Source organism: Bison bison, unplaced genomic scaffold (genome assembly GCF_000754665.1).
Source record: "Bison bison bison isolate TAMUID 2011002044 unplaced genomic scaffold, Bison_UMD1.0 scf7180017864386, whole genome shotgun sequence".
Lineage (NCBI taxonomy): Eukaryota > Metazoa > Chordata > Mammalia > Artiodactyla > Bovidae > Bison > Bison bison.
Window position 1 is genome coordinate 994,152 of NW_011494958.1, and position 24,836 is coordinate 1,018,987.

The 24,836-nt window shown below is 36.4% G+C and overlaps 1 protein-coding gene across 6 annotated transcripts in view; it reads right to left on the reverse strand.

Annotated features, from left to right (window-relative positions):
• Positions 1-24,836, reverse strand: part of PCM1 (pericentriolar material 1) — a 91,137-nt gene that overhangs the window by 45,442 nt on the left and 20,859 nt on the right. For 4 of the 6 annotated variants that reach the window (XM_010858366.1, XM_010858367.1, XM_010858364.1 and 1 more), the window contains 15 exons: positions 20,150-20,327; positions 19,893-19,982; positions 17,135-17,235; positions 14,991-15,207; positions 12,545-12,746; positions 11,248-11,421; positions 10,574-10,731; positions 10,214-10,452; positions 5,946-6,082; positions 5,678-5,807; positions 4,546-4,686; positions 3,558-3,748; positions 2,762-2,965; positions 770-989; positions 519-664 (listed from right to left, as the gene is read on the reverse strand). In XM_010858366.1, coding sequence (XP_010856668.1) covers positions 519-664; positions 770-989; positions 2,762-2,965; positions 3,558-3,748; positions 4,546-4,686; positions 5,678-5,807; positions 5,946-6,082; positions 10,214-10,452; positions 10,574-10,731; positions 11,248-11,421; positions 12,545-12,746; positions 14,991-15,207; positions 17,135-17,235; positions 19,893-19,982; positions 20,150-20,327 — 2,528 coding nt within the window. Of the gene's footprint in view, positions 1-518; positions 665-769; positions 990-2,761; positions 2,966-3,557; positions 3,749-4,545; positions 4,687-5,677; positions 5,808-5,945; positions 6,083-10,213; positions 10,456-10,573; positions 10,732-11,247; positions 11,422-12,544; positions 12,747-14,990; positions 15,208-17,134; positions 17,236-19,892; positions 19,983-20,149; positions 20,328-24,836 lie in introns of all 6 variants that reach the window. The other 2 variants (XM_010858365.1, XM_010858362.1) reach the window with 1 other exon arrangement.

Consider the following 24,836-nt stretch of genomic DNA (forward strand, 5'->3'; position numbering starts at 1 on the left):
GAAATGAAAACCCACCCCAGCCATAATTATATTTATTATATGTATAATATTATTATATTTATAATAATAAATATAACATTACTTATAATGTTAAATAACAGTTAATTAAAAACAAAACAAAAAATTGTATGTGGAACAAACTGGCTGCTCTGATGTTTACTATAACAAATATTTGCTTGTGCTGCATGCTTAATAACTTAGCCTTTGGAACAAGAACTACACTTAGCACTTCTATCAGATAGGCATAATGACAACACTTTCACCTAAGGTTAAGTGTAAAGTTGAAAACCATAGTTATTTTTTTTAAGTCTGGTCCACAGAATTAAAAGAAAACATTAGGCAAAAATCACTGCTTATAAAATTCTCAGGAATCAGAGAAGATTCAAAAATGCAATTTGGTTCAGCCCTTCTCTCCCAGAAGGTAACTGTAAAACCTTTGCTTTTACACTGCAAACCAATGCTAAAACTGAGCTTTAGCACTGAGTACACATTCTCACTACTTCTAAGGAGCAAATTACCTCTGTACATTATTCTGCTGCCACGTTAGCTGGGTATAGCACTGGTTCAACTGGTGCATTATAAGGTGCACTTGCGGGGATGCAACACTGCTGGGCATAACACTATAAGGACTCGTGAGAAGAGTTTGTAGCAGACAAGACAGAGTCTGTGGAAAGAAAAAATTTTCCTTAACAGTTACCAATGACTTGAGAAAAATGTGTACTGCTTCAAAAACAAGATTAAAAAAATTTACTTGCAGAGTAAACTTTACCTGCTGGTCTTGCATTAAAGTCTGACAAATATTGACACTGAAATCAAGTTGTTTCTTTAGCTGATTAATTTGTTCTTGCCATTGTTCTTTCTCTTCTACATAAGAGAGTTCGGACACCCAGCGAAGGTTTTCCTGACGCTGCATGCTGATATTCTGTTGTCTTGTCTTGGCTAAAGGACGATAATTTCCATCTGCTGAAAGAGGGCGATTGTTCTTCCACCTAACACAAGATTTAAAGCATTGTCATTTTATGTAATTATGTGTATTTTAAATCTAGCAAAAAACCTTGATACCCTGCTTGGTCCCATACGCCTGTATTCCATTTTTAAGTTCACTGAACTTAAAATGTATGTAAAATAGAGTGAGAAAAATTCCGGATTTCTAGTCTTGTACAGTATCACTTTGCATTCCTTTTCAGTCTTTTTTCACTTATGTTTTACAGAGAAGAGTTCATATAATTCTGTATTCTTCAAAATGAAAAGTTATTATGGATACTTTATCACAAGCATTTTCCCACTCTTCAAGCCTTTAAGCTTAGCCACATAACACCCCATCAAGTGCAACTACTTAAACCATCTTTTTATACATGAAATGTATTTTGGTTATAAATAACAATGCAGTAGACATCTTTGCTGACACATCTTTTTTTTACTATCTATGATTTTAATTTTTGCTTAATTCCCCAAAACAAGAGTGAAGATCAAAGATAATCAACCTTCCTGCAATCGAGCTGGAATCTATCTTGACAACAGTCTCCTGTGATAAAGTAAACACCCTATGTGGTCTTTGTCCCAGGTTCCCAGCACAGAGCTCCTAACTCCTGACCATCTCCTGAGTGCCAACTGCTTCTGTTATTCATCATGCGCTCCTTTTGGCAAACCCTAGTTAGCTTCATGATGAGGACTGGTCACCAGAAAAACCAACCAGATGTTAGGTTGGAACTTTCAGCATTCCCCAAACTTCCAGGGAGGGAGACTGAGCTTAATCGCCAATAACTTAATCAATTCTGCCTGTGTAAAGAAATCACCATAAAAACTCATAAACAGCATGGTGAGGACAGCTTCTGGGTTGAACACAGTGAAGTACTAGGCAGCTGATGTGCCCAGAGAGGGCATAAAAACTCTTTGCTCCTTCCCAACCCACCCATGCTTTACACATCTCTTTCTCTGAGTAATATCTTTCATAAGTCAGTAAATACAAGTATTTTCCAGAGCTCTATGAGCTGTTTTAGCAAATGATGGAACATGAAAGAGGCTGTTGCTGTTGTTGTTCAGTTGCTAAGTCACGTCCTAACTGCACACGCCGGGCTTCTCTGTCCATCACTATCTCCCTGAGTTTGCTCAAACTCATGTCCATCGAGTCAGTGATGCCATCCAACCATCTCATCCTCTGTCACCCCCTTCTCCTCCCACCTTCAATCTTTCCCAGCATCAGTCTTTTCCAAGGAGTCAGGTCCTAGCACCAGATGGCCAAAGTATTGGAGCTTCAGCATCAGTCCTTCCAATGAATATTCAGGGTTGATTTCCTTTAGGATTGACTGGTTTGATCTCCTTCCTATGCAAGGGACTCTCGAGAGTCTGCCCAGCACAACAGTCTTCCCAGCACTACAGTTCAAAAGCATTAATTCTTTGGCACTCAGCCTTCTTTATGGTCCAACTCTTACATCCATACATGACTACTGGAAAAACCATAGCTTTGACTATACAGACCTTTGTCGGCAAAGCAAAGCCAGGAAATCCCAAAATCTATAGCCAAGTCATACAGAAGTGCGGGTGCTCTGAAGACTCGAGACTTTAAAGTGGCATCTGAAGTGAGGGCACTCTTCTTGGGACTGAGTCTCCTAACCTGTGGAGTCTGGCCAACTCCAGGCAGTTAGTGTTGGAATTATGTAGTGGAACATGCACTTGGTTCAGGTAACTGAAGAACTGCTTGGTGTCAGAAAGACAGGAAACTCTTTAAAATCAAGCAAAAAGTTAAAACACTGAAACTAACCTATTTTTAGTTTCCTTTACATTGTAAGAATTACGATTTGCACTGTTTGGAGGATACATATGAAAGTTATCATTGGAACTGGCATCTTGCTCCTCCTCTTCCTCCTCTTCGTCTGTCCGAATAATTCCTTCAGAAAGGTAACCATCTTCATCCCCTTCTTCATCTAGGGCACACTGGGTAGAACCTCCCCAAGTTGCCATTGTTCTGGAGATTAAGAGACAAAATACAGATCATTCTGGAGATGAGCTACTTCACCTCCTACTATGAAACAAACTCTATACCCCTCACCAAAAAAAATTACATAAATATATGTACATGTATATGCATACATGGGTTGTGTATATAAAACTTCATTTAGGGATAATTAACTATGAGATGGCTGTTACTCTCCAACTGCTGTAATATAAAATGTTTACTCTGACTTCCACAAAACAATTCTTCAAATAAATTAAACCAGTAATCATATCCCCTGGGACTCATTCCTAAAGTAAACCTCCCTCAACTTTTAACTTTTCCATGAGTGACAGTTTTCTAGATCAAAACCCTCAAGAAAATCTCTATCAGTTTGGTCAAGTGTCTTAGTAATTTTTTAAAAAAATTTTAAAAGAGAGAAAAGTGATGCTATGAGAAGTTACAACAGAAAGTAGCTGCACTGAGTCACAAAGGTGATGCATAACACCCAAGCCTCACTGCAATAGCAGACTTGTGCTGTGATGCAGAGGGAAAATGAGGCTTGCCTATCCTACAAGTGTTAAGTTGGTGGTATTTTTTAAACTGATTTAAACACCTCTCTTACTTTTCTGTTCTGCTTTGCTGAGGTGTACACAGGTTCTCAGATCCATCACTTCTTAGTGAAACAGCCACTGGAGATGCAGTTTCAGCCAGACCTTGCCTCCTCTGATGTTCAGCCATCAGAGCTTCCAGCTGCTTTCTTCTCTGTCGTAGCTCCTCCCTTAACATTTCATGTCTTCGCATATCTGACCATACCTGTTATTTCAAAAGTTACAGTCAAGTTACTATAAATACTGGATTTGTTTCAGCCTTAAAGAAAAACAGGTTAATACTATTGCTAACACCAACAAAAATTTCTATCCTGACTCTATCCTTTTTACACTGAGACACCCATGAAGGTTAAAATGCTATTTTAGTAATAACATGTATACCTGTGGCGGATTCATTTTGATATTTGGCAAAACTAATACAATTATGTAAAGTTTAAAAATAAAATAAAATTAGAAAAAAAAAATTAGGCAACCATTAATTCTTAATGAATACAGTCAGGAGACACGCAAGTCATGGTTTCCATCTCTGGGTCAGGAAGATTCCCTGGAGGAGGAAATGGCAACCCACTCCAGTATTCATGTCTGGGAAATCCCATGGACAGAGGAGCCTGTGCCACAGTCCATGTGGCTGCAAAAGAGTCAGACATGACTAAGCAACTGAACACGGACATATTAACTTCATCAACTATTGAGAGAAAGTTGTTATGTTTTCCACAAATCACATATAAATAAAATGCCAAAAGACAAGTTTTTCTAATTGAAATGAATACTACTTACTGTAACTATTCCTTACATACAAGTCTGCCAAATATTTGTTAATAAAGGGCAAGACTTAAGATATTTAGAAGTATCTCAACTTAATTACTTTTTGGAAAAAATTATTTCTTTCCACAATTAATAGGCTACATAATAGGCTACATTTAAAAACATGTTTCATGGATATTCAGTTTTATTCCTTAAGACATGACTTAAGACCCAGGAACAAGATGCAATATACAATACCTCATTATCTACCACTGAAGAATCATGAGGCTCAAAACCAGATTTGTTTGTACTGGCTTCATTCTCATTAACGGTTGGGGATGAAGTAACAGCTGGCATATGTGTTTTTGTGGGACAATTACCCACACTAGCAGCTGACAGCTAAAAAAGAATTAATAAAAACTATTATAAAGAATTAAAGTAATTATGTTAATTTCATAAAAGCAATTATTCACCATTTCTCTAGGGCTTTGGTACCATATTTAGTTTTTTATTGCCACACCTCAATTGCCATCATGATTCAAAGAAAACCTAACATAAGAAAACAAGATGAAAATGCAGGCTAAAGATGATCAGTATTACTAACCCTCCAGAACATGAGGAATAAAACATTACTGTGGAAAATGTCATATACTCAACCCAACTCTAGCATATATTCCTCTGGTATTTAGACTGGGAACAAGAAAAAAGACGTAGACAAAGAATAAAAGATAAACATCTAGAAAACAAAGTTATATTAGAAATATCACTTGATACATTTCCTTTTCTTTGAAAACAAAACCTGACTCATAAATAAAGCTATTCATAACAATAAAGTGTAGGAAAAACCTCCAAAAGAATGGATAGTTCCCTCCCATATTAACCCTACTCCTGATTACATGACATGGACAAAGACGTACATTCTCTGCTCAATCTCAAACACCCATGTGTGGGGTACCATTTAATAAGCATATATACATATAATATTCAAACTACAAATAAAGTATTTTAATTTCCAAAAAAACTCACAGTAGCTTAACAGCTTTACCATGTAATTTTAGACCAGTAAGAAATGGAAATGCTTCTCCCTTAACTGCAAAGTTCAAACCAAAATATCTTAATATAATAAATAGTTATGAACACACATGTTCTGAATCACTAGCCAGGCAGCCCAACAAGTGAAGAATGTAAATAATCAGAGTTAATTCATACATGCTATCTTTCACAGTATAAAGGTACATCCCTAACCCATTTCATTTGTCCCTCCATTTCTTTAATCATGAAAGATTTATAAATCTATCATATTAGTACTAGAAAAGACAAGGAGTACTTTCAATTGACATTAAGGCTTTAAACATCTTTCTTCAGACAAACAAAGAAATATCCTAATTACCTGTAGGTTAGGACATGCCTTTTGCAATTCTTGAATTTTCTCTTGAATCTCAATCAGTTTCTTTCTTTCTTCCTGCAATTGTTTGAGTTCTCTCTGTTGCTGCTGTAGTTTAGCCTCATAAAATTTCTCTCTATAATTAAATTGACATTATATTTGTGGACTCCAATAAATCTGATAACAGCATTAAACATGATGTAGTAGAGTACCTATGGAGACTTTCTAATAAGCACTAAATTTTTATGACATGAAAGTCAGAAGCTTAACATACCTTGCCTTTTCATTTACTCTAGCATCTTTTTGTGTTTTATTGGCATTTCCTCTAGTGTTATTTGCATTTTGTTTGGTGTCTTCTGCTGGGAAGAAATCCTCCACAGAAGTAACTCCTTGATTGGCTGCATCATCGTCCTAAAATAGCATCATTATATTAAAATCATCTTGATATGTAAAGACATTATCCAATTCATAACTTAGTAAAATATGACTCGGTTGTAAAATTCACATAAAATTGAAAGCAGTAGGGAAAGCATGATTTTTAGAGAATAATGAAGTTCATCTTCTACCAATGACAAGAAATAAAGTACTAAAACTAAAACAGTACATTAATAATTTGAGCTGCCAATTACCTAGTACTGGCAAATACTAGTTTGACTTTTCCTTCCTTGACTAGATTGTGAACTATCAAAAAACAGTTTATATGAAAAAGATAAAAACTGCATCACTGAAGCTGGGAACTCTTGATATGAGATCATTTTTCTTCAGATATATAACTTTTATATCAACAATTTAATAATTTATGTCTAGTATCACTTGCTCAGTTAGTTTTCCATTTCCTCACTTTGGTATTTAGTTTGTGAAACAAGTACCAATGGCTCCCAATAGAAAAGCTAATGAGAATGAACCATCTCAAATGTGTCACTGGAAAAACAACAAAAACAACAAAAATTACTTATCTTCCTAACAGTAGGTCCATATCTTCTGTTAAAATCAATGTACTTATTAAACTGTTAAGACTGGAGGTCATCTGTCACATTTTCTTAAAAATATTTAATACTGTACACTTTATACATGCTTTCTCTGCAGATATCAACTGAAACTCTAACTGCTGGATATAGAATTATAGTAAAATCTTAAAAGAGTTAAAGCTGACTAGATTGCAAACCTGTCTAATCCATTTTAAGCTTCTAGACATGGTGTTACTCTGGTCTTCTCATGGATCTAAAAGCTAAGCTAATATATTACTAATACAGTAAGCTTAAAAAGAACTGAGTTGCAACCCAAAGATACCAAAAATGGATCATGAGGCATTTTCACACAATAAGTGGAAAAACCAAAGTATGAGAAAAAAAATACCCTGAAGTTTCAGATTGTTATATGAGGGTGTCTGATCACTTGATATAAACTCCAACACTAAAAGTAACTGACTACAGAATTACTGATGTAATACATGTTGTATTACAAGAGATTGGTTCAAGATGGCGGAGCAGAAGGACAAGCGCTCATCTTCTGAGAGAGCATCAAAATCACTACTAGCTGTTGAACCACCATCGACAGGTGGACACTGGAACCCACCAAAAAAAGATACTCCACATACAAGGACAAAGGAGAAGCCACAATGAGATAGGAGGAGGGTCGCAATCATAATAAAACCAAATCCTATACCCAGCAGGTAGGCGACCCACAAATTGGAGAACAATACTACCAAAGAAGTTCTCGCACTATTGTGAAGGTTCTAAGCGGCCCATCAGTCTCCCCAGCCTGGGGATCCGGCAAAGGGGCTGGGAATCCCCAGGGAACCTGACTTTGGAGGCCAGTGGGGTTTGATTATAGAACTTCCATAGGACAGGAAAAAGAGACTCTACTCTTGGAGGGCACTAACACATTGTTTTACAGACTAAGATACATCAGATGGACATGTGGAGACTTAAAAGACATCATAAGGTTTTACAGAACATATAAGCTGTCTCACTTAATCTAATCAGGAATAATGATAGTTTTATACAATCATGGTAACTGTATAATTGTTTTGAACTTCTCCTGAGTCCCTTGGAAAAAAAGGATATGAGTAAAGGCACAAGCAAAAGAAAACTACCCATAATAAAATAAATAAAACTTATCAATCTTAAACATACAAAAATTTGGGGAGTTTTGGATCATTTTTTAAAAAGCTCTCAGGACAAGGCCCCTTAATCCTTTGGGGTTGCAGTTTTCTTTTTTTTTCATACATGTCATTTCCCTAAAACAAAAGAGCTCCAGTCAACATAAACCTGAAGTTAAGCTGACTCATCTCTAAGCCACCAAGTTATTCACCATTTCTGATTTATTATTCCCAAGCTGGAATCAGGATTGCTGGGAGAAATAACAACAAGCTCAGATATGCAGATGATACCACTCTAATGGCAGAAAGTGAAGAGACACTGAAGAGCCTCTTGATGAGAATGAAAGAGGAGAGTGAAAAACCAGGCTTGAAACTCAACATTAAAAAAACTAAGATCATGGCATCTGGTCCCATCACTTCATGGCGAACAGAAGGGGAAAAAGTGGAAACAGTGACAGATTTTGTCTTCTTGGGCTCCAAAATCACTGCAGATGGTGACTGCAGCCACAAAATGAAAAGATGCTTGCTCCTTGGAAGGAAAGATATGACAAACTTAGCATATTAAAAAGCAAAGACATCACGTTGCCAACAAACATCCATATAGTCAAAGCTACTGTTTTTCCATTAGTCATATACACATGTGAGAGTTGGACCATAAAGAAGGCTGAGCACTGAAGAATTGATGACTCCAAATTGTGATGCTAGAGAAGACTCTTGACAATCCTTTGGCCTGCAAGAAGATCCAATCAGTCAATCCTAAAGGAAATCAACCTTGAATATTCACTGGAAGGACTGATGCTGAAGCTGAAACTCCAGTACTTTGGTCACCTGATGCAAAGACCTGGCTCACTGGAAATCCTTATGTTGGGAAAGACTGAAGGTTAAAAAAGAAGGCAGCTGCAGAGGATGGGGTGGTTAGACAGAATCACCAACTCAATGGACAGGAATTTGAACAAACTTCAGTAGATATAGTAAAGGATAAGGTAGCCTAGTGCGCTGCAGTCCATGGGATTGCAAAGTCAGACACGATTTAGCAACAGAACAACGTTATATGTATAAACATATAAGGTATTATTTATATTTCATAATTATTTATCTGTGTAATTATATAGACAGGTATATATACACTGATATGAAGTCGGAGAAACCTGGCATGCTACAGCTCATGGGGTCACAAAGATCTGGACATGACTTAGTGACTGAAAAACAACACACTGATATGAAGAAATCTCTGACATGTGTAGTAGGAAAAAAAGCAAGTTGTAAAATAATATAATCTATATAAACACAAAGAAATAAAAAACAAAACTTTTATGTAATTTTTGTTTACAACTGCAAACTGATTTAAATGCACAGCAACCTCTGTAAAGGAGAATGGGATTATGAAGGTTCAGAGGGAGTTTATGAGTAATATTTCCTTTATTTTAAAATAAAGTACACAGTCATCTTTCACTTGAGTAATTTAAAATAAGAATTTCAAAAGAGGTTTTAAATAATACTTGAAATTTTTTATTCGCCAAAAAAATTTTTTCTATACATTAGTGTGGTTATATACACTTCATTTTTTCAACGTAATGTAAGCTAAGCAAACCTAAATGAAAACAAATGATTAATTTTACCAGAAGATTTCTGGATTTCAAAAATCATATAAATTTGAATACTTTAGAAACACTCTTAAGGATACTTCTATACAGTGATTACGCTGCTGAGAAAACAACAGAAATATATATGTAATAGATAAATGATTTTTAAAAGTTTAGTCATTTTTAAAAAGGTTTAGAGCTAGTCATAACTTTGAACCACAACAGTTAATAAATACACTGTCTAGAGTGTATTAATAATTATGTAATTTTATGTTCATATATACAAATGGCTTTTTTAAAATTTACAGCTAATAGGTCCAACTTTACTTATTTGGCCTTACTGAATAAAATTCAGACAACATATGGTTTTTCTACATCAAGTGAGTTAAGATCTCAGCTAGAAGTCTCAACTCTGGCTCTGACAATAGTACAACTGTGGTTAATTAACATTTCTAGTCTGTATGTATATCCACCTAAATGAGATGCTACTGCGTTCTACAAGATACAGAACTAGAATCTCTGGCAGGAAGACAAACTTGTTTTTGTAATAAAGCTATACTGGTACACAGCCATGCTCATTTGTTTACTGTCTATTGCTGCTTTTGTGCTGGGTATTATGACAGAAACTTTATGGCCCACAAAGCCTAAAATAATTACTAATTCACCCTTAGGAAAAGTTTGCTGATCTCTGGTAATATGGCATGTAAAGTGCTAAGCATATAAACTACTATATAGTTAGAATCCAATAAACATATACTAGTATACTTACACCCACATAATTATCAAACATATACACACATTTTACCTTATAAGACTATACATTTTTTGACAGATTAAAAAAAAAAAAGCAGTATTTACCTGCACCATGGCTACAAGGTTCTGTAAGTGTCTAAGTTTCAGTTTTGCAGCCATAAGCTTCTGGATCTTATGTTCAAATTCAGCATCTTCAGGAGTCTCAATGATCAGGCTGCTGCTGTGACTAGACAGTGAAGCTCCACTGAGGGCCTCATCTGCTTCCTCCTCCTCCTCCTCCTCCTCCTCATCATGACCTTGTGCAACAGGCATCTCCTGTTCTCCTTCTCTATTGTATCGACAATCTGCTGAAAATATGTATCACTGAAATGCAGTAACTTAATGAACTTAATTAAGAGCTCTAAAGAAAGAAAATCCACTTCCCAAGAGTATGGTACAAGTATCTGTGAATAGAGTCAATCATACCTGAAGGAGGAGGCATGTTTAGAGCCCTTATGTTGGCAGCAGACCTGTTGTTAATTTCACAGTTAGAATTAACTGCTCGCCCATCTCTATTGTTAGAAACACACTGTGCATTAGAATTACTATTCACTTCGTTCCAGGTGGCAGCCACTTGTGGATTTCTGAAAGGAAGGAAAACAGCCTCAAGTTACTTAAAGTAAAAAAATATATGTAATATTAAAAAATCAAAGTTTTAGAACTACTAAAAAAATAATTCCAAACTATGAACATCATTGGCTATTTCATCTTTTAAATAAATGGCTCCTGCATTTCACTGGCTTCAGCTATTCAGAAATTTAAGAAGAAAAATATCTAAAAAAATCAAAATTACAACAAAGAAAATTAAAATTACACCAAAAAATAAAGACACAGGAAAATGAGAAATTATATACTTCTTATAATTAACTTATATTTGATGTAACAAACAGCAAATTTACTAAACTTCCGTACTCAATAAATCCCTACTTGCTTTTCTTTACAGGACAAGTTAAGATTACACTGACCAAACAGCAGACTTACAGGAGAAAAGCTTAAGTAAAATGCAAACAGTAAGCACTCTACTGAGGGTTTTCTGTTCCACATTAAAAGTACTATTAGAATGAGTATGTTAGAAAAACAAACTTGAAAAAAGTTCTCACCGAATGTGAGTAACAGGTTCAGAGTTTTCATGCTCAGAATCATATTCCGACTCTTCAGTTTCTTCTTCTTTTGTGTTTTCATTCACAGCATCTGTCATCATATCTGATGTTTGCTCATAATAATGAACTAATTCTCTTAGTTCATTCAACCTCTTTCGAACTTCATTTAACTTCCTGATAAACAACAAATATATACAAATTAATACCCATTTTAGTAAAATAAAGAATACACCATTTCCATACAGTAGCAGCCAGCACATACAAATGTTAAACTCAGTCAAATACCCAGGGTACGAGACTGCAATGAATTTAATTTCAAGTACAAGTTATTCAAAATCTCATCACCTTATATCTAAACGTTACAGACAAAAATGTAAGAAATTCTCCTTAAAGTGCTCACTTTAAACAGGTACAAATGTTAACAGCTTAAATCTTAATGTCAAAGATATTCCTAGGTTTCTTAATAAGTATCAAGAATGTGAAGTACTAAATATTTCATTTAAATAGTACCTCTCAGGCAAATCCAATATATAGGGATTACTGAGCATTTACTGAAGATTCTCAATTTGTCTACAATATATAGAGCTCTATAAAGTATGTCACATTTTACAAAAAATAATAATTAGGTTGTTTTTACTGAATTCCAGGAATAATGCCAATAGTTTTTAATACTTAAAACACCTTTATCATCAAATATATTATGCCAGATGAAGAGAAAGAGGCTTAGTGAGGGTGCTATTCGTCCAGTCACACAGCCTTGTGAAATACAACTTCAAAGCTATCTGACTCTACAGTCTGGGCTAAAATACACAGATCTTTTAACTGCAGTACCTTTACTTGTAAAATGGGAATATATTATGTACTGCTGTGCTCATTCACTCAGTCTGGTCTGACTCTTAGTGACACTATGGACTATATAGCCCACCAGGCTCCTCTGCCCATGGAATTTTCCAGGCAAGAATACTGGAGCGGGTTGCCATGCCCTCTTTCAGGAGATCTTCCCAACCCAGGGATCAAACCCATGTCTCTTGCATCTCCTGCACTGGCAGGTAGATTCTCTACCACTGTGCCACCTGGGAATACCCCAGGAATACATTAGCTCACAGAAATTACATTTCTCTGGGATAACTCAAAAATGCATGTATAATACATACACACTTACTCTTCCACTATATCACTTAGGAATGTTTATCATATTAAATTCAGTTTTTCCAGAATTTTCAACAACAAAAACCCTAAATTTGACCCTATGATTCAATTATAATCTATGTAAACAATGTGCGTATAAATTATTTACTGGAGTTTTTCAGTTGGATTTAGGTGGCCTTCATTTTCATTCTGATTCTGAGAAACTAGAGAAGCAGCAGGATAAGGAACAGATGGCGTGAGGTTATTGGATTCTCCATTGACCACTGGTGTTAAGACTACAGGAGCAGAAGGAGCTGTGGTTGTACTTCTCTGATCCACACTCCTTTGTGGAGAGGCTGAAGAAGGCACAACTACCAAAAAAAAAAAAAAGCCAGGTAACATACATAAATATAGCATCAAACAACACATTCACAGTTTGCTTGGATAGAGAAAAATGAAAACTAAAAGTCATTAACATCTTAAATTCTGCAGCTTTAAAATGTGAAACTTAAGCATATAACATCCAGGCTACTTGTTAATTAAGAAGTCCCTCAACCAACCAGAGTTAAAACAGAAGGGAAAGAAGAGCAGGAAGACAAGATGGAAATCAACAAGAACTATGATATTCTACCTTGAAAAATTAACGAGAGTGCTTCTGTGATCAATTTGGTTCTAGGTTAAGTTAAACACAGCCACTGTGTATGATGTACAGCCCACGAGCTACAAATTTACGGGGCCGCCCTAGCTGATCAGGTCCCTGAGAATGTTCCACTCCAGAGGGATTCTATCTGGTCTCCAAGATAGAACTCTTCTTGTTCCAAAAGATAAAGCAAAATTGTTAAAGTGACTGTGGTACATTACACCATGAAATGCAATAAAATTTTCTAATTGGTTGATGGCTAATCCTCTGCAGTTCTTGAACTACATTTTAATTACTCTTCTGTCCACACAAATCAAAGATATTTTATGCTTTCAAATGCAATGAACGAAGGCTAAGAACCTTTGTGCTTCTCTCCTACCACTCTAAGCTATAATCATTTATCTTTCTCACAATGACAACCATCATTTGTTGCTCACATTACCATCTACTACAGCTGGTTTCCAATAGTCTTTTCTTTCTATTCCTTGACTGTTTTACCTTTTGCTGCTGCTTTCACGCTTTTTCCCAGAGAAAAGTATGATTTTTTAGTCTCAGTAGACAGAGTGCTCCTTCCTTTATATATATAAAGCTGACCACAAGGCTCTGAGTACAACTTCCGAAAAACTTAAGACGTTTTTCTTGGTTATGATCATCAGTTTAGGAAGAATAAGCATTGGGATTAGATTATACTCTGGAGGAGGGGGGGAGTAGCTGAAGTCGGGGGAAAGAAAGGAGTGTATTTCAGGGAAGAAATAGTATACTTCTTTGAGGGTGGCAGAGAATTAGGTTGAAGAACAAGGAACAGAGGTCCAGAGATGATGTTTTCTATCCCTCGTTTTTTCTTTAATAAGACAGCAGCTGAAGAGAATAATGACCAGTGGGGTTGATCCTGCCAATTCTGATTTCCAACGCTATAGCTCCTACTATCAACTGTTTGAGGAAGAGGCGTGACCAGACTTGGAGAAGGATAAGGTTAAATGAGGACAAGTAACTAGATCTCAATTAGACAAAGGCAAGTAAAACATGAGGTCGGAAAAGACAGTTTCTACAGTATAACTGAGATGACCATTGGTTTTCTTATATAACTAACTAGTTATAAATCAATATAAATAACTAGTACAATCAGCCCTCCATATCCAAGAGATGTGCAGATTTAACAAAAAGCAGACAGAAAATATTCAGGGGAAAAAAAAAAAAAAAAACGTGGATCTGCAGCATGCTGGTTAACTGTCTACACAGCATTGACACTGTATTACGTATTTTAAGTAACCCAGAGATGATTTCAAATGGACTGGACGAGGTGCTTAGATTATATGTAAATTCTATGCCATTTAGATAAGGGACTTAAGCACCCTCACATTTTGTCATCTGTAGAAGGTGTGGGTGGGAGTACTGGCACCAATCCCCCATGGATACTAACAAATGGTTGTATAATTATTTAACTAGTATTAACTAGGTTGACTGTATGCCTTTTCTATTCCTGCCTGAGATGACTATTTCTATATTTCAAAAAATGAGGTGTTTGGAACTTTCTGGACTAAGTTTTTCATATCTCGATTTTTTTTGTATAAATACTTCCTAAATCTGTTTTATAATTTTAAAATAAATGTACTAATCTGGTTTAGTTTTTCTTTAAGGAAAAATTTTGGATATGCTAAAAAGTGCAGCATTACTATGTCCAAGTATCTAAGTGCTTTGATACTTTTCCCTTTCTAAAATGCTACCAATTTTTCAAGTCCAAATTCATCTTTTTTTCTGAATTTTACAGAACATATCTACCATCTATTTGGCTCTACATTATATTGCTTTATTACTCAAAAATGTTTCACATGCAAGTGCTATTTCACCACAAAAATCTTAATTTTGGGTAACTACGCATTCATTCATTCATCAAATATTTACAAAGTAATTACTACATGCTGACATATATACTTATGCGTCCTATACTTAAGACTACTGAGCCAGATTTACTTACATGATGAATTGTTCAAATGCTGATCTCGAAGTGTATGAAGTTCTCCAAGAAGTTTGTCCATTTTTTGTTTCTTTTCTTGTAACACTCTCATCTTGCTAAAAAGTTGGACTTTCTCATCAGGTAAATGCTCTGAAACTGATGGATTTCTGCTCTGAGAAATCTCCCTAGTTAATGAAAGACTTTCTGCTTGTCTTCTATTGTCTGGAACAGCTGGAGGCTTATTAAAAAAAAAAGAGAAGAAAAATAAAGGCAATTCAAGGTTGCATTCTCATTTTAAAGATGCGTAAAAATTCTTTATAAAAAGAGAAACAACTGTATTGTGCTGCTGGGTAAGCGTGTCTTTCCTTTTCCTCAATTGCATACAGTTTTCTGATGTGCCACTATATATAATGTGATATATACTGTTTTATAGACACAAATAACTACACAGTGGGGATTTATTGGATGTTATTACCTGGATCTAAATTAAGTTCTAGAAATGCCACATTTTATACAGAATAAACCTTCAAAAATCTCATCCTCTCTCTTGCCATCTTTTTACAATCACCATCATATACTTCTTAACCTATCGGTTTTTCCTAACACTTCTTTCCTATTAAAAAAAATTAATGAAACATTTATGAAACATAAATCCACAAAGGATTAGGGAATCATATATGAATAACCACCACTGACTTTAGTCCAATTTCAATATTTAATATTAAGATGTTATGGGAAAAACCCCAACAAACTTTTTGGCTAACTCAATATTTTGCCACATTCACGTCAATTCTTTTAGAGAAATATTATGAATATAATATTAAAGCTAAAGCTTTATAGGTACAAAACCTCAACCAATTACTCTCTCAAGAGATAACCACAATCTGGAATTTGACATCTACCATTCTCATACATGTTTTTATTTTGTAATACCTGTCCATGTATCCATAAAAAATATACACTCATTACTCATTAGATAAGCTAAGTGGTATCCTTCTTAAACTTTCATTTTCATTCATTAGCTTTGGTTTGTTTACTCTAACTGGTTATGGGATTTCGCTCTGTGTATATATCATAATTTATTAACCCATTTTCCTGTTCATGGACATTTAGATTGTTTCTACTTTGCTATTAATACAATACTGCCATGAACATTCTTGTATGTATCTCCTTTTGAATATCTGAGAGTTTCTCCAAGGTGGGCCACTGCAGGGTCACTAAAGAAAATGTACTGCTGCTGCTGCTGCTACTAAGTGTCCGACTCTGTGCGACTCCATAGACGGCAGCCCACCAGCCTCCCCAGTCCCTGGGATTCTCAAGGTAAGAACACTGGAGTGGGTTGCCATGTCCTTCTCCAATGCATGAAAGTGAAAAGTGAAAGTGAAGTCGCTCAGTCGTGTCCAACTCTTAGCGACCCCATGGACTGCAGCCTACCAGGCTCTTCTGTTCATGGGATTTTCCAGGCAAGAGTACTGGAGTGGGGTGTCATTCCCTTCTCCGAAAGAAAATGTACTAGATACTGCTAAATAACTCTCCAAAGTAGTTGAAACTCTCCAAAGTAGTTGGGTCATTTTAACTTGGTCAGCAGACAGGAGATAATGCATTGTCAACCATACTCATTTCCAGTGGAGAGAGATTAATTCATCCTTTATTATTCAAAGTCCACAGATTGAAATTTTTCATTTATATCATTATTTACAAAGGTCATCAAACTTATTAACTCTGAAATTAAACTTTAGGACTTTCTTGTTAGTTAAACACTGCAAAAACACAGATTCACAATAACTTAACAGTTGTGACTATACAATCTTTAAGGTGAAATAAGAATGTGTCATCTGGAAGCATAGGAAGGGGAAGTTTCACTCATCACTACGTTTAAAGGAGGTATTTCCTCTAATTTAGTGTTTCCCAAAGTATAGTCCCAACATGTCCAGCAGTGGAATTGCATGGCAAGATGCCCATCTCAAATGTGTGAATCAAAACAATTTTGGAAGTGGAGGTTCCCACTGACCAGAAATCTACAATTTCGAACAATCATGCTGTGTGACATCATTATGCTTGGTAAAGTCTGAGAAGCACTGCTTTCGTTAATGTGATTTTAAATCCAGTACACCAAAATAACGAAGTGCTGCCATGAGAATCATGGCATACAGAATCACAGATACCTGAGAATCACGAAGCTGATTATGAAAATGCTGAATTAAATCATTCAATTCTTCATTTAGTTCAGAGGTGATACTGACTCCAGATAGGCTACCTGTAGTTTCTGTTACAATTAAAAAGAAAGTTAACTATTCATTAAAGCAAATAAATGAAAACAACACTTTTACTTCTGAGAAGCTAAAAATAAATTGGAAGGGGGCATGCTTAGTCACTCAGTCATGTCTGATTCTTTGTGACTCCATGGACTGTACCATACCAGGCTCCTCTGTTCATGGGATTTCCCAAGCAAGAATACTAGAGTGGGCTGCCATTTCCTTCTCCAAGGGAATCTTCTTGACCCAGGGGTCAAACCCACGTCTCCTGCATTGCAGGCAGATTCCTCACCATCTAAGCAACCAGGGAAGCCTAAATTGAGGGGTAGGGGTGAGGATTTTAAAATGTCACTTAATGTAAGTTGAAACTAGTTAACTCTTAGATTTATCTGCCAACCAATCATTTTATATTTCCATCTAACTTGAAATAAAGGAAAATTCATAAAACTCTAGTATTGTGGTTCAACTCTTTCTGTCCCAACAGTCAAGAGGGAAATTGCTACATCTCAATTAAGCAAAAGGACTCAACATAGTTCCAATGAGGTGGATGAACCTAGAGCCTATTATACAGAGTGAAGTAAGTCAGAAAGAGAAAAACAAATGTCATATATTAACACATATACATGGAATCTAGAAAGATGCTACTGATGAACCTATTTGCAGGGCAACAATGGAGACAGACACAGAGAACAGACTTACGCACAAGGGCGGGAGGGGAGGGGAAGGAAGGAGAGGGCAAGATGAACGGAGCGAGTACCATGGAAATACATACACCACCATATGTCAGACAGGCAGCCAACGGAAATTTGTTATATGCCTCAGGGAACTCCAACTGGGGCTCTGTAACAACCTAGAGGGGTGGCAAAGGGTGGGAAGTGGGAGGAAGGTTCTCGAGGGAGGGGACATATGTACACCTATAGCTAATTCATGTTGATGTATGGCAGAAATCAAACCAATGCTGTAAAGCATTTATCCTTCAATTAAAAATAATTTTTTTTAAAAGGGGGGAAAATAATAGGGACTCAATAGAGTTGGGGTGCAAGCAGGTCTACCAAATTGGGCTGGAAAAGTGGCAGGGAAAGTGGTGCTTCTGAAAAAGCCCAGCTGATTCTCACCAGCCTCAATCCCCACTTCATCCAACAAAATCAATGCTCTATACAGGGGTCAGCAAACTTTCCTTAAAGATTCAGATAGTAAATATGTTAGGCTTTGTGGAAATACATTACTTGTCTCAACTACCCAATTCTGCCTTTGCATGGCAAAAGCTACTATATATAATCATAAACAGATGAACATGGTTATGTTCCACGAAATTTTATTTCAGGCTAGTTTGCTCACTTCTACAATAGAACAGGTAATTTATTGAAGCACTTGCTTGTGATACAAGCTATACTAAAAGACCACAGTTTTTATTGTCAGGCTGTATTCCCAAGGCAGTATTCTGATGACAATTTTGATAAAAGTTACTGCTCTACTACTCACTCAACCATGTTTATCTTTCCAGCTCTAAGAGACACTATAAACTATTTCTGTTTTGAAGGAAAAATATTAGCTTTCTCAATGAGAAATTAGAATTTCAGGGCAGGATAATATCCCACGTATCTAGTCCAAACTATTTGAAAAAAATAAATTAGACTCTAGGATAACACACAAGCTAGTTAACTGATGAAAGGGAAACTCTTTCCCATGAAAATCATGTTGCCTCTCTTATAGACCAGAAGATTAAATACTGTAAGTTTGTTTTTTCATCAGTATTCTCCTGCAAAATCTCCTAAGTACAAGAGGAAAACTGTCTTCAATCATTAACCTAAAATTCTTTTTGAACTAGTACATAAAATAAATTCAAATTTAAATTCCTGTCCATTCTCCTCTTGGTCCCAGACTCATAAGAGTACAGTAAAAAAAAAAAAAAAAATTACCTGCTTACTACAAGGGAAAAATAGGGATGAAGATTTGCATAATTATAATTATATACTATACCATATATATACAAATATATATATGGTATATGCTATACTATATATAATTACTATAAAAGAGTAAGTTAACTTACAAGTCATAAAAATTTCCTATGAAAATGGAAAATTAAATTACAAATAACAGTGATCAGAAGGTTGAGCCAATGGGCTCAGTGTAGACAGCATGATAAACTGAGTAACAAGAGGGTAACCACAGTAAGAAGCTAAAATGGAGAGCCCACAGGAGATAAATTATTATTAGACTGGGATGACACACTACTACAAATTAGACCCTAGTTTTACTGAGTTCTAAAAAGTAACAATTTGTTTTTGACTTACTGAGAAATTAAACACTTAGGTTTGAAGGTAATGAGAAGAATTGTAAGGTTAGATTCAATACCAAGGAACTCAATACTATTTCCATCTAAGTGATACACGGCTCTGAGGGAAGAAGGAAACAATGAAAGAACCTTTCTGAGTCTCAGGGAGACTGGATAGGATACAAATTTAGTTCAAAGGAACTAGTGCATACAACTGGGTACCTTACTGATACAATAGTGAAGCTGCCTCACTTAAAAGTTTTAACCCTTCCTTGGCAGGCAAGCAAAGTATAGCAATCCTAGCTAAATAAGTACAAAAGGCAAAAATAAAAGCAACAAGAGCCCTATCAATCTGAAATACAAAAACAGAAAGACAGCCTGTCCCTTTACCTCTTATGGGTACTCTCTGATGCAAAGGTGAACGAGCCGGCTGTCTGCCTGGTACAGTATGATGGCCAGGAGTTATCTCCGCAACCTTTTCTGCATAACCAGAGAAAAGCACAGGACAGAGTAAGCCTTACATGTAGGTTTTTAAACTAGGCAACAATCCTAGATCTGATTAAAAAACCACCAGCATCCACCTTGCAATCGTACCATTGCTTACTGGGCGTTACTTATAAAAACAACATCCTAAGACAGTAGCATACCAGAATCATCCATCACAGCTATAGCCTGCTCGGCTTTATGCTGCAGGGCAAGCAGAGCAGCTTGTCGTCCCTGTAGAGCTCTCAGCTGCTCCTGCTGCTGTAACATCCTTTTTAATAAATCATGTTGTTTCTTCAAATTTTCTATCTCTTCTATAGGCTCCTGCTGAGGATCTCTGGCCTGAAAAATAAGACCAACAACACTTATATCTATTTAAAATCTATGCTCATGTGTCAACTATCAATGGTAAAATACAAACATAAATAATAAATTTGTATTAAATATACAACACAAGATACAGACTTGAAAGGAAAAAAAAGAAAATGATGACACAGAGACAGCCTGTCATGTTAAGAATTAGGTAATTAAGTAATTTCAAGGTAAAAGACCATATGCACAAACTTAGCATGAAGAAGAATTAACAAAAGGAAAATAAAGGAAGAGGCTTACAAAAAGAAAGATAAAAGGGTCAAGAAGGCAAAAGGAGCTACACACAGAAACACAGACACATGCCCACGTGCACGTACACACACACAGGAATGAGATCCAGATCTTAGAAAGGGAGAAGCAATGTTATACCAGGCTAATGCCCCAAAGGTAGCCCTGAAAAAGCCCAGACCAAAAAGATGCTCTGCCTCATTCCTAGAAGGGATGTTTAAACCCAACAAAACCAACAGATGAAACATTTTTTAATTTTTAATTTTTATTTAATTTTTAAAATGCATTTTTATTTGATTATCTGATGTGAAAGGCTTTAATTTACTTGTATCACTTTATATAAGCATACAATAAAGAAAAACGTTTTTTTCTTTTAAAAGATGCTCCTTTAGATAAGTCTAAGAACACAAATTACTTTGAAATTCCCCCTAAAGACAGCATTTTGCGTAAAAGAGGAACAGACTGAATAGGTGTCAATTATAAAGAACTATAAAATTTTAAATATTAATCTTCAACCTATTCAAATGTAACTCAACCAGAAACACTATGGTCAATTAATCAAAGAGACAAATTTAAGTGCAACTTGGAAACAATAAAATTTTAAGTCAAATTATGCATGAAATTATACCATAATGGTATTTTTCATCATTGATTTGCCTTTTAAAATTTTTATATCTTAAAAGTTTAATGATTTTACCTAATATTTACATAAAGTATTTCTATCAGCTTAGAAACAGTCAATTTTAAATTTGCATTGGTATCAAATTTTTGTTGGGGTTATTTATAGACTTTAAATGAATGACCTCCCTTGGCCCTGACTGAAGTTAACAAGGAGGATAAAGAAGTTCAATGATTTCTTTTGAAAATAAAAATGCACTGATCTGTATTCCCTATGTACATGTAATTCCAGGAGAAATTAAGGAGAACACAAATGGCTCTAGAGAAGTCTCCTTCTGGGTGACATCCCTTACCAATACTTTGCAAAAACTTCTTTTCTTTATCTCCCCAAGCAGAACTCATCAGTAATGTGAGTAACCGTGTAACTTGGCAAGCAATAAAAGTAAGTACATGGCTCAGAATTAAGAACTCAAAGAAATGAAGATCAAATAATAAGTAGAAGACTGCAATCAGAATTTTTGATGAATGTATCAGAGAAGCCAGGTCAGTGCTCTATCATGAACATGGAAGAGAAATAACACATCTTGGTTAAGCTACTATTTCCTGGAGAATTCCCAATAAACTGAACCCATTTTCAAATCAACAACAATTTACTCAGTTCTCTCCCATCCAACACAAGTAGAGTTACTCTGTTAACATTACACTCATTCCTATAAAAAGTCATCTTCTTAGTTCTGGTTCAATTTAAGATTGTTTACATCTCGTAAAATAATTTGAAAGGTGAGAGAAAACTATGAATCTGATATAGAGAGTCATTTCAGATTTGAACCAAATTAATTTCATTGAAAAGTGAAAGTCATTCAGTCATGTCGGACTCTTTGCAACACCATGGTCTATACAGTCCATGGAATTCTCCAGGCCAGAATACTGGAGTGGGTAGCCTTTGCCTTCTCCAGGGGATCTTCCCAACCCAGGTCTCAAATCCAGGTCTCAAACCCAGTTCTCCCGCATTGCATGTGGATTCTTTGCCAGCTGAGCCACAATGGAAGCAATTTCATCAAAGTCATTGGTAAAATATAAACCAGATCCAATTAGGTACAGATTTCAATTGGAAAGACTCAAGAGAAATATCTCCAGATTGACATCAAATACTCCAACAAAGCATCAATGGAAATAACTAAGAAAAGAAACATTATACATATTAAGACAAAAATTCACCTAGGGAAAAAACCATCAAGAATGCACTGATGCTGCTGCTGCTGCTACTGCTGCTGCTAAGTCGCTTCAGTCGTGTCCGACTCTGTGCGACCCCATAGACAGCAGCCCACCAGGCTCCACCGTCCCTGGGATTCTCCAGGCCAGAACACTGGAGTGGGTTGCCATTTCCTTCTCCAATGCATGAAATTGAAAAGTGAAAGTAAAGTCACTCAGTCATGTCCGACTCTTAGCGACCCCATGGACTGCAGCCTACCAGGCTCCTGCGTCTATGGGATTTTCCAGGCAAGAGTACTGGAGTGGGGTGCCATTGCCTTCTCTGCAAGAATGCACTATCTCCATCTAACTCATCATTTTCTCATCTCTCAAAATTAGATTAACTTTAAAGAATTTACTAAACAATTTAATATTACGGTTTCTTACCCAAATTACATCCTTAGATCATGTCTTATGTACTTAGAACTATCTCTGAAGAAGCATAATCTGGCTTGGGAGACATATCTAGCCCACATGAAATAATCAGAAATGATAAAAAAAATAATAGCAAAAAATGGGTAGATGGTATTTTGAAAAGCTTATGAATTCTCTAAGAAGTGAGATTAAGTATGTGGGGGGAGGATGAGTGTGGGAAAACAATGAAAGCATTCTGGGAAGGCTTTTTAAAAAAATTATGCAATGATATCATGTCTATAAAATATTTCAAGGAATAGACTCTGCCCTTGTAGGCAACTCAAGAATATCACTTATTTCCTATTAAGCTGCAACTCACAAGGCTGCTTTAAGCTCAGAACCTCGGTTAAGACACCAACTTTCTTCCCTAATTTTGTAGCAGAATACTACATTTTCAAACATGTTAAGGAGGGAATGAAGGTAGGTGGGGAGGACAAGAGGGTCTGCATAGCAGAGAAAGGATAAAGACAGTCAGTGGGACTTAGGGTTTTTTTTTTAAGAAACTGAAATCACTTTATGAACAGAGTACTGACAAAACTACCCTAGGATGGCCCTAAGAATCAAAAGATTCAAAAGAAGCAAATTAAAATAAACTCCAAAAAAGAAGTTCAAGAGAAAATCATATTCATTTATAAGGTCATTATTCAAAGAAACCTAAAAACAGAATAATAGCTTTTAAAAGCAAACATAATGCCTTAAGGAAAAAAGCTAGCAGATACTATGCTATAGTAATTGTCAACTCAAGTTCTGCTTGTTGCTATTCAAAGACTTCAGAAGAAAGGAACATTAAGTTCTAAAGGACATCTATTTTCCCCCCACTCACCTTTTCTTCTCCAATGCTACTAGTTTTTAAAATAACCAGCTACTTTACTCTTCTGTTGAATTGGGACACCTTTAGCTTAACATTTTATAGTAAGATCACTACGTTGTTGCTGTTTAGTGGCTAAGTCGAATCCAACTCTTTTGCGACTCCTTGGACTGTAGCCCGCCAGGCTCCTCTGTCTATGGGATTCTCCAGGCAAGAATACTGGAGTGGGTTACCATCTCCTTCTCCAGAGAATCTTCCCAATTGAGGGATCAAACCTCTGTCGCCTGCACTGGCAGGCACATTATTTACCTCTGAGCTACCAAGGAAGCTCAGCTGGTTTGAAACCATATCTTCAAAACCTTGTGGGAGCTGGGGTGGGACACCAAAATAACTAGGGGTTAAGCTCAGTCATTTTAATTTTTGGGGGGTCACTTTTGCTGCTGCTAAGTCACTTCAGTTGTGTCCGACTCTGTGTGACTCCATAGACGGCAGCCAACCAGGCTCCTCCATTCCTGGGATTCTCCAGGCAAGACTACTGGAGTGGGTTGCCATTTCCTTCTCCAATGCATGCATGCATGCTAAGTCGCTTCAGTCGTGTCCAACTCTGTGCGACCCCATGGACAGCAGCCCACCTGGCTCCTCTGTCCACAGGATTCTCCAGGCAAGAATACTGGAGTGGGTTGCCATTTCCTTCTCCAATGCATGAAAGTGAAAAGTGGAAGTGAAGTCACTCAGTCGTGTCCGACTCTTTGTGACCCCGTGGACTGCAGCCTACCAGGCTCCTCTCTCCATGGGATTTCCCAGGCAAGAGTACTGGAGTGGGTTTCCAATGCCTTCTCCAAAGATAAAGACTAATCCTAGGTAATAAGCTAGTAATAAAACATACGAAATTGATCTTATTTATACTCAATTATCGGAGAAGGCAATGGCACCCCACTCCAGTACTCTTGCCTGGAAAATCCCATGGATGGAGGAGCCTGGTAGGCTGCAGTCTATGGGGTCGCTAGGAGTCAGACATGACTGAGCGACTTCACTTTCACTTTTCACTTTCATGCATTGGAGAGAAGGAAATGGCAACCCACTCCAGTGTTCTGGCCTGGAGAATCCCAGGGACGGGGGAGCCTGGTGGGCTGCCGTCTATGGGGTCGCACAGAGTCGGA